Source organism: Harmonia axyridis, chromosome 7 (genome assembly GCF_914767665.1).
Source record: "Harmonia axyridis chromosome 7, icHarAxyr1.1, whole genome shotgun sequence".
In the NCBI taxonomy this organism is placed as follows: domain Eukaryota; kingdom Metazoa; phylum Arthropoda; class Insecta; order Coleoptera; family Coccinellidae; genus Harmonia; species Harmonia axyridis.
Genome location: NC_059507.1, coordinates 35,913,745 through 35,926,830, shown reverse-complemented (window position 1 = coordinate 35,926,830; position 13,086 = coordinate 35,913,745). Strand labels below are relative to the sequence as shown.

At 34.2% G+C, this 13,086-nt stretch overlaps 1 protein-coding gene across 1 annotated transcript; it reads right to left on the bottom strand.

The window, feature by feature from the left end:
- Positions 1 to 280: 280 nt before the first annotated feature.
- LOC123685008 lies at positions 281 to 6,701 on the bottom strand. Its single transcript, XM_045624556.1, has 2 exons — positions 6,626 to 6,701; positions 281 to 1,213 (listed from the first exon to the last, which is right to left on the bottom strand). Exon 2 carries the CDS (start codon positions 1,192 to 1,194, stop codon positions 880 to 882), a length of 315 nt encoding a protein of 104 aa, XP_045480512.1. The 5' UTR covers positions 1,195 to 1,213; positions 6,626 to 6,701; the 3' UTR covers positions 281 to 879.
- Between the last annotated feature and the right edge of the window lie 6,385 nt (positions 6,702 to 13,086).

The following is a 13,086-nucleotide window of genomic DNA, read 5'->3' as shown; positions in this document are numbered from 1 at the left end:
TATCCTAAATAAATTCTCCATTAGACTTCGTGTTATTATTTCACAATGAAAGTACCCAGTTTCAGTATTTTTGAATTAATGGGAAAACGAACATCAATGAGCAGTCAAAAAATGGCAGTAATCAGAGAAGGCGATTCTTTGAAAATTAATTCAGAAATTACCCACCAATTATTTTATATAAAACTTCACCAATAGTTTCTAGTTGTTTTTTCCAAATAGGTCAAGTATTCTATTTCGAAAATGAACAGGAATACTTCAGGGGACAAAAATAGAAAAGAAGAACCATTCACATTAATATATTACTATTTTTTACATTTTATATACAAATTTTTGGTATAGAGCCGTATTAATTGGATATCAAATCCAATCACCATAATAAAAATAACTATAAATTATACAGTTTACATCTACTCTAATTTAAGACTAGTATCAATATTGCTACTTGATAACGAATAAATAGATAAATAATAACACATAACATAAAATAAAGAACGGCTTATCATGAAAACACGTAGAAAAACAACCATACCAGAATTTTCCTTGAATTTTTTATAAAAATTTCACAATAATTTATCGAATAAATAAGAGATCAGAAATCAGTACGAAATAGAGAAAATGTAAAAATCACACATCAATTCAACTGGAAAAGGAATTTAGTCAAAAATCCTCAAATTTATACAATCTATTCCCGAACATTTTAAGTACTTTTTCATTTAGAATGCGATCGAATCACAAAAATTTGAGTTCAGTACAATTTGTTCCCGATAGCGGGAATCATCGCAAGATCAGTGCTAAAAATATAGAATGTACTTGTGGTTTTCGGCGTGTATATTATAATAAGTATATGAATATAGTAAAATTGTAAAAAATACATCTCCGTCAAATGCTTCTCGCGTCGATGGTCTTCTTAATCTCCTTAACAATAGTCAGTCCCTTGTAATCCTGCTCCTGCCTGTCTTCTACCTTCTCCCACTCCCAATCCCCCTCCAAAGGTACTTCGTTTGCAAAATCAAAGTTCCATTTGGCGGAGGCAGCATTGAAGTCATTCTGTACGACGCCAAGAGCTGCTTCATCTTCCTCCTTCTGCTGAGAATGGTCCTGGCCAAAGTCCAATCTTCTTCTAACGTTCCTTAATCGCTCTCTCCTGTCGTCGATATCTTCACCTCCAATGTTTCTGCCGGCATCTTCTGCCATTTGATCAGTCTGTTCTGTTCTGTAAAGGAAGGAAGAAGGATATTAGAGGACGCACGAATAATACTCGAATAAAATGAGTATAAATTTATATACAGCGTGATTCACCCTGATGGCCAATAAGGTGTTCATGGAAAACTAATCATAATTTTATTCTGAAAATTTGCATCTTGAAGTTTGAGACAATGATCTTCCTCCTTTAATATTTTCAAATCCCCACAACTTCGGGTTATAACGGAAACAGACTACTACTTCCTTATTTGATAAGGTACCGGGTTTTTCACCATAATTTGACCCCCCCTTTAACTTTGTTACTGAAAGAGGTACAAAAAAATGTTTCCTGCAAAAGCTCTTATTCCCCTGATTTCGAATATATAACATATGTTTGGCCTATCTCTCTTATTCTGAGTACCACAGAGTTTCAAATTTTAAGAACCACCTTGCAATCTCAGTAATCAAAACTCTGAAATTAAATAGGCATATAAACTCCTATCAATTAATCTTTGAAATAATTTAATTGAGATATGATTACTTCAAACATATTCGAGATCAGGAGAAAATGACCAATCAAAATATGGAAGTATATACAGTGTGTTCAATTTGAAAATATGTAGTTACATTCAATATGTTGTTCACCCTGTATTCCAATTGACGTAATCATTCTCAAAAAATTTATTTCATTTCGTGAATTTTTGTATGATATATTTTTATGTATCTGTTTTTGTAAAAGTGTCCGAGGAGGGGGGTCAATTTATTAGTGAAAAACAAATGTCATATATCGTTACCAACGAGATAACTCAAAAAAGGACATTTCTGAGTTATCACAGCCTACCACTTGAAAAGTGATTAGTGAGCACGCCAGGTGGTTCTTAAAATTTGAAACTCTGTGGTACTCAGAATAAGAAAGAAAGGCCAAACATATGTTATATATTCGAAATCAGGGAAATAAGAGCTACTCAAATATAGAAAAATATACATTTTTTACAAATTTGAGTTGTCTAAGTTCATGATCTTCTCATAAACACCCTGTTCATTTTTGGTCCAAACCGCAAACTTTATAAAGGGTGTTTTTTTTAGAGCTATAAAACTTTGAATTGCAATAATGCAACGATGGTTTATTCGATTGACATGATTTTATTTATCCGCAAGATAATCTTGTGGCATTACATTTTAAATATGATTTCTGGCATATGACCGCCACGGCTGGCTCGGATGTAGTCCAATCTGGACGTCCAATTTCCGATGACTTTTTCCAACATTTGTGGCCGTATATCGGCAATAACACGGCGAATATTGTCTTCCAAATGGTCAAGGGTTTGTGGCTTATCCGCATGAACAATGACTTTACATAGCCCAACAGAATGTAGTCTAGCGGTGTTTAATCACAAGATCTTGGAGGCCAATTCACAGGTCCAAAACGTGAAATTAGGCGATCACCAAACGTGTCTTTCAATAAATCGATTGTGGCACGAGCTGTGTGACATGTTGCACCGTCTTGTTGGAACCACAGCTCCTGGACATCATGGTTGTTCAATTCAGGAATGAAAAAGTTAGTAATCATGGCTCTATACCGATCACCATTGACTGTAACGTTCTGGCCATCATCGTTTTTGAAGAAGTACGGACCAATGATTCCACCAGCCCATAAAGCGCACCAAACAGTCAGTTTTTCTAGATGTAACGGTGTTTCGACATACACTTGAGGATTAGCTTCACTCCAAATGCGGCAGTTCTGTTTGTTGACGTAGCCATTCAACCAGATGTGCGCTTCATCGCTAAACAAAATAAAATGGACGTAGTGCTCGATACGTATTCCGCACAAAACCATTATTTTCGAAATAAAATTGCACTATTTGCAAGCGTTGTTCAGGCGTGAGTCTATTCATGATGAATTGCCAAACTAAACTGAGAATAAATCACTTGACAGCTGTTAAATCGGTCGTCATCTTGAACAGTAATGCCAACTTAAAGTGATATACCTCGAAAAAAAACACCCGATATCATCGTCTCAAACCTCAAAATGCAAATTTTCAGCAAAAAATTATTATTACATTTACATAAACGTCTAATAGGCCATCGCAGTGAATCACCACATTTACAAAAAGTAAGGATTTATCGTTTATTCCAAGATTTGATTCTAAAGGTGGCAATATGCATGTGAGAAAGTTCATGTCAATCTGCGTCCTTGACATGCGTCAAATTAATTGTTAATTCTTATGAGGACTGAAAATGTGATTCTCTGAGGTAAGACTGGATTTACAATAAATTGTTTTTCGTCAAATACCAATTTTTGAGGGTCATGATGAAAGGGGTTCCCCAGGGGTGCGTTCCAGGACATAGTTTCTTCCTTATTCAAACGTATAAAATCACGTCACAAAATATATCAACGTCGAAACCTTACATCCTGTAATTTCACACTGTTTCTGTTATTATCGGATTCAATTCGATTATTTTATTCCAATAATGAGTCAGGCAAGTGCCAGAATTAAAACAATGAGGATTGTTATCGCCATTGTAAAAAAAATATAACGCAGAATCTGATTGTTTCGAGTGAAAATGCGAGACCCATTATCAGAGCTTTGACACTGGTCACAATATCTGTTTCCATTTCAATAACAAAGATAAATCGGGAGCCTATTGAAGAGATAGTGAATGCATTTAAGTATGTTATTGTTGTTTTGACACCAAATGGATTTTTGAGATGCAGGATGATGACCCCGAAATAAAATAATGAGTTGATGTTCAATAAAGTTGTTCTTGAGAACTGAAGACATCAAACAATTCGCGGAAATCATATATTTTAATGAAAGCTGTTCGGTATCGAAATTCATGAAAAATATAACTGCTTATAAAATATTATATCTTCAGATATGAAGGGTTTTTCCAATAACAGGTTTCTGTTTGAATGTCCCGCTATCTAGGCACCTGACACTTTTAAAGCTGACATATTTTAACATGTGACAAATAAAACTACACTATTACTAAAAAAGGTATCACTATACACGCTTCAAAACGCAGTGAAATTGTCAAAGTCCACTACAAAAATGGTTAAAATTTTATCACAATCATGGTTAGGGAAAGAAGTATTATGACATAAATTGTAGGAAATTTCTTCTGCTTTTATTTTGTTTAGATATGTTTTTCCTGTAAAATGCGCCGGAAAGGAGTTATTATCAAAAAACTGATTTTGGGCGCCATTTTTTAATATGGCGGTGCGAGCGGCAAACATACGAGGTGGCAAAGTTGAAATTTGGAAAGAGCATATCAAAAAAAATATCGCAATTTTCACAGCTCCCGGAAAACTTTCCAGGTAAACTAAACCAAATTATTGGCCTATTATATGTTCATATTTAATTTATTTATGAAATTTTTTAGCGAATACAAGTCCCTATATCGAAACCAGAAGGAAACACCATTTCTGTAACTAGAGGATTGAAAAATCAACAAAAAAATGAATGAAAGAAATGACGCATTTCGAACTTTATTTGTCAATTTCCTCATCAGGATCCTATTTACTTCAAGTCCTACCTATTTTAATTGAACGTTTCACTGTTTTGAAGTTGATAATCTTCTTTTCCACCAGCGATTTTACAGGCTCAATGTTGAACCGCAAAATTTGAAACTAAATTTTCCTCAACCTAAAATATAACGCAAGTGACAGACAAAAACCTGTGGTCATGGTTGCCGAATTTCATATCAGTTACTGCTATTACGTTCCTGTTTTACAATTGCCAGTTATCAGATAGTGAAGGTCTACTCCATAAATAGTACAATTAAATTTTACTATTTTGCATTAAAACTATCGATTAGCTGAAATCAACATTGAACTTGAAGTATCTTTATTCCCAGATTAATGTAATAGTAATTTTTCGGCAACCGTCTGGGAAGTGCTCACTTCCCGGACGCTTTTTCTCTGAGAAAGTAGCATTTCCCGGCCTAGTCCGGAAAGTACGTACTTCCCCGACTAGGCCAGAAAAGAATCATAGAATCCATAGCAACCGAGATAACGGCTGACAGTTCATATGAAATTAGTTGTCAAAAATTTGCATGTTTTTTGATCGCAATCGCAATAAAATATGGAAAGAAGCAGCGATAGTGTTATTTTACATGGTTGCCGAAAAAATATTGTACGCAACACGCCCGAAAATGGTTTTTTTGGACTGACAGACTTCCAGGACGAGCGTAAGCGATTTTGTCTATTACTTGTCTATTAATCATAAAAACTGCATCCAAAAATGAAAATGACCGAATGCAGTTTTTCAAGGAAAACACGCTGGAATGCGAAATTATCTGGTCATTTTGATGCACGAGTGTAATTCGGGGGAATATTTCCCGAATAAACTGTTACATCACTTGTCAAACTGATGTAGAATAGAATTGCCATAGATTCGAACTGTGTAAGATGCATAGAAACTATGAATCTATGAACAGAACAATTATCGCAGTGCTGTTTCGCTTCCTACAATGCAATTATCGCTGTAATTTTCGACAATTGTTCTTCATATACATAGAATTTTTGACAGGAGGGAAATATTCAGTATTACAAAGTTGCCAGATAATAGGTGAATCCGTGGCAGGAGAGTTCCGAGTACCATCATTGATGATAATACAATATAATCATGAAATATGTGTGAAATATAGTTCTACAATATGTGGCAGAATGAACGAATTAGCCACAGAATAAGAGAACAAAATTTCAAAAAATTCTCTAGTACCTAATCCTCAGGAAAATCCGAATTAATTTAAAGATCCAGTGAGAAAGTTGTAATGAATAATTTATTTATGAGTTTTGAGACTTATTTACTCAATCTGTAGCGAAGATTAATGAAGTTAACTGGTATACGAGCAGGTATAATCATCATAAAAAAATAACTACAAGAAACACTCTGTATATCGAAAACAAACCGTTTGCGGGCCCATGTCTATGGGACATTTTTCTCTTAAAATAACCCCTCATTTTCCTTTGTAACTCCAATTCAGAATTTAAGAAATTGTTGACAGAAAATTTCATCAAAATGTGGCGAATCATTCCTGAGTTTTTCTTATCTTCTAGCTAGTGGGACAATCCTAACAAAAAATTGCAAAATTCTTCATTTCGTTATTTAATAACTAACCCCCTAAGTTTCAATTCTATCGAATGGGTATTTTTCTTATGAAGCAAATATAAATAAATACATTTATAGATATAAGTCATTTTTTCGATGTTAACACAAACTTGAAAACCTCTATAAGTCTGAAATTTCCATATAAAAATCAGAAAAATTTATGACAGAAACGGAATTTCGCTCGGCAATTTCATCATTACAATTTTCCACGAAAAGAAAACCGATACCTCTAATCTAATCTGTGAGTCATTGGAAGCGACTCGTTACGAACATTTTCACGAAGATAATCACAACAAACACAGATATAACGAAATCGTCACTCAACTCAGCCTATAGATAAAAACCAACAACGTATCACGCCCAAATCCAACCGGTTATCCACCAAAAAAAAAACCAAAAATACTACTTCATACTTCCAGCATGACAGTCACTTTCACGAAAGAGTCAGAGCTGCATAGTCTGTCTATAGGACATTTTTCTCTTAAAATAACCCCTCATTTTCCTTTGTATCTCCAATTTGAAAATTAAAAATTGTTGACAGAAAACTTCATCAGAATGTGGCGAATCATTCCTGAGATTTTTTATCTTCTAGTGGGACAATCCTTACGAAAAATTGCAAAATTCTTCATTTCGTTATTTAATAACTAACCCCCTTAGTTTCAATTCGATCGAATAGGTATTTTTCTTATAAAGTAAATATAAATAAAAACATTTATAGGTACAACTCATTTTTTCGATGTTAACACAAAATTGAAAACTTCTATAAGTTTGAAAATTCCATATGAAAATCAGAAAAATTGATAACAGAAACGAAATTCCCCTCGGCAATTTCCTCATTACAATTTTCCTCGAAAAGAAAACCGATACCTCTAATCTAATCTGTGAGTCATTGTAAGCGACTCGTTACGAAAATTTTCACGAGGATAATCAAAACAAACACAGATATAACGAAATCGTCACTCAACTCACCCTATAGATAAAAACCAACAACGTATCACACGCCCAAAATCCAACCGGTTATCCACCAAAAAAAATAAAAACCAAAAATACTACTTCATACTTTCAGCATGACAGTCACTTTCACGAAAGAGTCAGAGCTGCATAGGAAAACACCTAACCTCAATTCGAGACGCCGACGCGTCGGTGCACTTTTGGGCGTCGGTTCGGACGTCGTTACGTTCGGTGCGAGTGGCGGCGATCAATAACTCGACGTGCGATGAGCCGAAGAGAAAACATGCGCCTGTCATTTCGGTCTCAGAAAGTGTGGCGCTCAAATAATTATTCTAATGAAATGATCTATTTCGAGCACCACATCGATGATGATTGGAGTGATTTGCCGAAAGTGGGAAAGTGTGCTAATTGAAAATTTAATGGACGCGGTTAGATAACGAGACCGTATAGTGCAAGCTTTCGTCTCCCGTTTTAGATTAGCTAAGATCGAGTGTGCATTAGACTGCGTCGGATTGCATTTTGAGAGGCTTCGAATAATAGAGCAAAATTCCAGGAAAGTCAGAAGTTACTTATTTTCTGAAGTGTCGCATTAAGTATGAATGTCTGAAGGTATCAGATATTAAAGTAAATATAAACATAACCAGTTCTTACATTGCTAATTTTTATACAGGCTGTTTCTACATTGGAGGTAAAAGAAAAATGAGAAATTCCTTGGATGATATTTAGGAATATTTACCTCCTGTCAAAAATTCTATGTAAATGGACAACAATTATCGAAAGTTACAGCGATAATTGCATTGTAGGAAGCGAAACAGCACTGCGATAATTGTTCTGTTCATAGATGCATAATTTCTATGCATCTTACACAGTTCGAATCTATGGCAATTCCATTCTACATCAGTTTGACAAGTGATGTAACAGTTTATTGATGAAATGAACTCATGCAATTTTCATGACAACACGCTGATGTCATGAAAAATTATCGGTAATTTTGAATCACTTGTGAAATTACTTACGAATATTTCCCTCCTGTCAAAAATTCTATGTATATGGAGAACAATTATCGAAAATTACAGCGATAATTGCATTGTAGGAAGCGAAACAGCACTGCGATAATTGTTCTATTCATAGATGCATAGTTTCTATGCATCTTACACAGTTCGAATCTATGGCAATTCCATTCTACATCAGTTTGACAAGGATGTAACAGTTTATTCGGGAAATATTCCCCCGAATTACACTCGTGCGTCAGAATGACCGGATAATTTTCGCATTCCAGCGTGTTTTCTTTGAGAAACTTCATTCGGTCATTTTCATTTTTGGAAATGAACTCGTGCAGTTTTTATGACAACACGCTGTCATGCAAAATTATCGGTAATGTTGATGCATTTGTGCAATTTACTTACGAAAACAGTCCTATAAAAGTGGACACACAAACGCTTTATTTTCGAGATGCAGGATGTTTCTTGTAGTCCTACTTTTTTGTAATGATAATACCAGTTTACTTCATTAATCTTCACTACAGATGGATAAATTAGCACTGGACTGGTGATATCATCGCTTTAGATTATTTCTTATTCGAAAGAATAATAAAGAAACCGGAATAATTGATTCTCAATTACAAATTCTTGAAACTAGAATATTTCAGTTCTAGGGAAACGAATCCTTGTATCGGAAGCACCTGTCCGATTATCCAGCTATAAAATAGGACGTTATTACCTTTTAATTTAACTAAATATGCATATGTCTCGATCATATACCAACCATACTCAATATGGTTTTCCAATAAGGTTCCATTTTCATATGTCCTCGAAAACTTCACGAATTCCATCTTTAAGGTTTTGAATTGATTGTGGAGCATTGGCATAGACCTCATCTTTTACGAGGCTCTAAAGAAAATAGTCTGAACGTGTTAAATCACAAGATCTCGGAGGCCAATTGCGATCGCCTCTTCGATAAATAACACGTCTAGTAGGATTTTCTTTGAAAATTGAGGTTCTTTCGTTGCTTGTGTGGCACGTAGCGACGTCTTTTTAGAAATTTGCTGAAGTCCTACCACTTATAGTTCCGGAACTATGATTTTTTTTTATTTCTTTACATGTTACAATGTTTACATTGATAAATTTAATTTTTCGTCAGGTGTCGAGATATTTTTCGTTGAAATAATAAACCATAGAGTAACATTATTCGCAGTGTATTTTCATGAATTTATCCAATTCACAGACAAAGTACTTGCAGTGTTTTGTGACATATAGGTATAGATTACAGCCTTCACAGTGCGTAATATTCTTGGTCGGCCACTTTTCACATTTTACATGTTCACAGGTGTTAGTTTTCTTCCTTCGGCACAGCCAGCTCGAGTGCCCTGTCCTTGGGGGTCTCCCATTTCTCAAATTCCCATGTTAACGGAAACCCATTATTGTGACAGCAACATCCGTCGGCACGTCCATCTTTCGCAAGATTCTAGACGGCATGAAATTCTCACACATTATGTGTAACATCGACCCAAAGGTTGAAAAATGCGAATTATACACAAGGTCCATGATTGTCACCCTGTATATTATTCGGTTTCTGGATTCTTCAGAATATTTTAATTTGATTCAATGTAGAGTGCAACCCATTTTGGGTTTCTCGCTTGTTATTTAAGATAGAGCCTTGCGGTTTTCACGTTCCTGTCCTACTTTTTCGTGAAACTCAAGTTGGTCTTATCAGATTTTGCATAACTGTTTCCGTTCAAGAGATACAGGGCGATTTTGGAAATTGATACTTTTTGGACACCTCCTTTATCTCCGAAGTTATTAGAAATAATGCTGAGGTAAAAACTACGTCCGGATCAGAATTCTGCGTAGAATCCAGTGGCGTACTCAATATTTTTTTTCGGGGTATAGTTTTGAAGATTCAACACAAACCTATTTTTTTTTTAATGGAACACCATGTATATCATTACTTCGTTGAATTCGTTATTTTTTTCCCTTCAAAATGATACATATGATATTATGTAGGTAGGATGTTCAGAAATGTTAAAAAAACACTAAAACATCAAATAATGATGATTTTTTGTTAATTAGCAATGGATATCCTATATAAAAAAAGAATCAATAATAATAACAATAATTCATAGCGATGACAGCTAGATCAGATTGGTTTTTTTCCCTCCAATGCCGACTTGATGAAACAATGCTCCCAAATGCATAGTAGCCAGAATAACAACAAGGATGTTTGTATCATCAATGACCTACCACTTTTAAAAATCGAAAGTAATAATCCTCTTATTGAAACTTGGGAAATTCATGGCCCATTTACAAAAAATCATCATTATTTGACGATTTTGTGTTTTTTTAACATTTCTGAACATCCTACCTACATAATATCATATATCTTTTTGAAGGGAAAAAAATAACAAATTCAACGAAGTAATGATATATAGGGTGTTCCATTAAAAAAAATATAGGTTTGTGTTGAATCTTCAAAACCATACCCGGAAAAAAAATATTGAGTACGCCACTGGATTCTACGCAGAATTCTGATTCAGACGTAGTTTTCAGCTCAGCATTATTCCCAATAATTTCGGAGATAAAGGAGGGGTCCGAAAAGTATCAATTTCCAAAATCACCCTGTATCTTTTGAACGGAAACAGTTATGCAAAATCTGATAAGACCAACTTAAGTTTCACGAAAAAGTAGGACAGGTACGTGAAAACCGCAAGGCTGTATCTTAAATAACAAGCGAGAAACCTGGCTGTCTCACCCAAAATGGGATGCACTGTACACTCTGTGTAAAATTTCATGTGGAAAAAGTAGCAAATAAAAATATCAGCCACTCTGAACTTTGTTTCAACACTCTTCCTTCTTTCATTTTCGAATTTATTCCATTTAGCTGATACACATTGCATACATTGATGAGCATGACCTGGAAAATTCCATATTGACTTTATGTTGTTATTGTAATGATCCTAACAACAAAAACTCGTCTTCATAATTGCAAAAAAACCTAAAAAAAGAATTACGACCTTCATGGCTATTCTCCAATATCGATTCGATAAAATTTACGATCAATTGAATTGAATTACTGCCAAACTTATGGGAAATGCATGTTAGGCGATAAAATTATATTATTAAGGGACCTTATCTTTGAAGGCAACAGCTCGCCATATAAAGCTATAAGAACGATAATGTGCATTATAAAAGGTGAAAAATATTAAAAAAAGATATGTTTCAGTGTTACTGAACACAGTGGCGTAGAGCCTGAGAATTCTATTCTAATATGAAAGAATATATTCAGACAGGAAATTACAGAATTGATCCCTTGAAAGCCTACCGAATTATTGTTCTCTATACTCATGCGGAGTTATCTATATTCAAATTCGATTTGTATACGTAAAATACCCAGAGAATGTCGAATTTTATGGGGATCGTATCATCACAATTCACAACCAATCGTCAAGATAAATTAACCCATAAAAATGGCAACATTATGAATCACATTTCGTATACAGGGTGTTAAACCATTGCCCCTTTATTACGATCAAATGCTAAAATTTTCGATTTTTTTTTTATCATTAAGCACAATTAGAGTTACATACTCAAACTGTTTGGAGATACACAAGGTGTAACATTGAAGTTTTAATGACCAAACATATTTTTTTCTTATTGAACCCCTTCTTTTATTGAATTTTTCGATTACATGAAATAAATGGAATAAAAATTCGATCGTGATTTGATATGCTTAAAACTTACCGTTTTTGCGATTTTTCGTTTTTTTCATAAATTGTAGGGTCTTCGGAAAAACCTTATAACTCAGAAATGAATGAATTTATATCAATGAAAAATTGGAAATAAAAAACATAGTGTAATAGAGCGTCACGACAGTGGTGGAGCACCCTGTATACTATATACAGTTCTGTGGTTTGAAAGGGCTTGAAAAGCGCATGACTGAACGAGCGTTCAAATCCCCTAACGCCTTATTAGTAATAATTTCTGATTTTTTTATAATTTACGCATTGCAAAATCAACAATGAGGTTTTCATAATAATAAACATAGATAGAGAGAGCATATGTCATTTTCAGTAAGCAGATTTTGTCCCTAACATAAACTATCAAATTTGACATAAAGCGCGCTGAAATGAAAATATATCAGTGATACGATATTTCACCCAATTCGCGAGTTTCTCCACAAAAAACGCACTTCTTATGTCCCATAGTGAATCAACGTTTCACATCAACTCAAAATATATTGAAAGAAATACCTAAATATATCAGAAATTCGGAAAACAAACTTCAAGCGCGCCAAACGACGTGGAACAACCGATGACACTAGGAGAGCAAAAGTTGCCAAACCTTGGATTTCAGCAGGTAGATACAGAAAATAATAAATATTCGACTTATTATAAATTCGACAATTAGTAAAAATATCGGATTCTAAATATTCAAATTTGCGTATTGAATCGGGAATCACTCAAATAAATATATTTCATTCATTATAATATACATTCATAACGATATAGTATAATTGTGGATTTGAAAATATATCACAATCCGACAACGTAATCTAACCATGTTGGGGACATGTAGAAATTGCATACAGGGTGGCCACTTTTTAATGGAATTGTATTGGTAACTTTTAAACCATAAGAGTTAGAAGGTCGGTCAAATGGAGAAAAAGTTGCATGCCTAGAAGCATTATCAAGCAGTTCAAACAAATCGAGATTATCAGGGCCGGTTTTCGAGATATCATAAGAAAAGTAAATTATGTCATTTTGATTTTTCTTAATTTCCCACTTTATTTGAAATATTATCAAAAATGTTACAGGAAATTTTTATTCGACAGTAAATTATCCTCA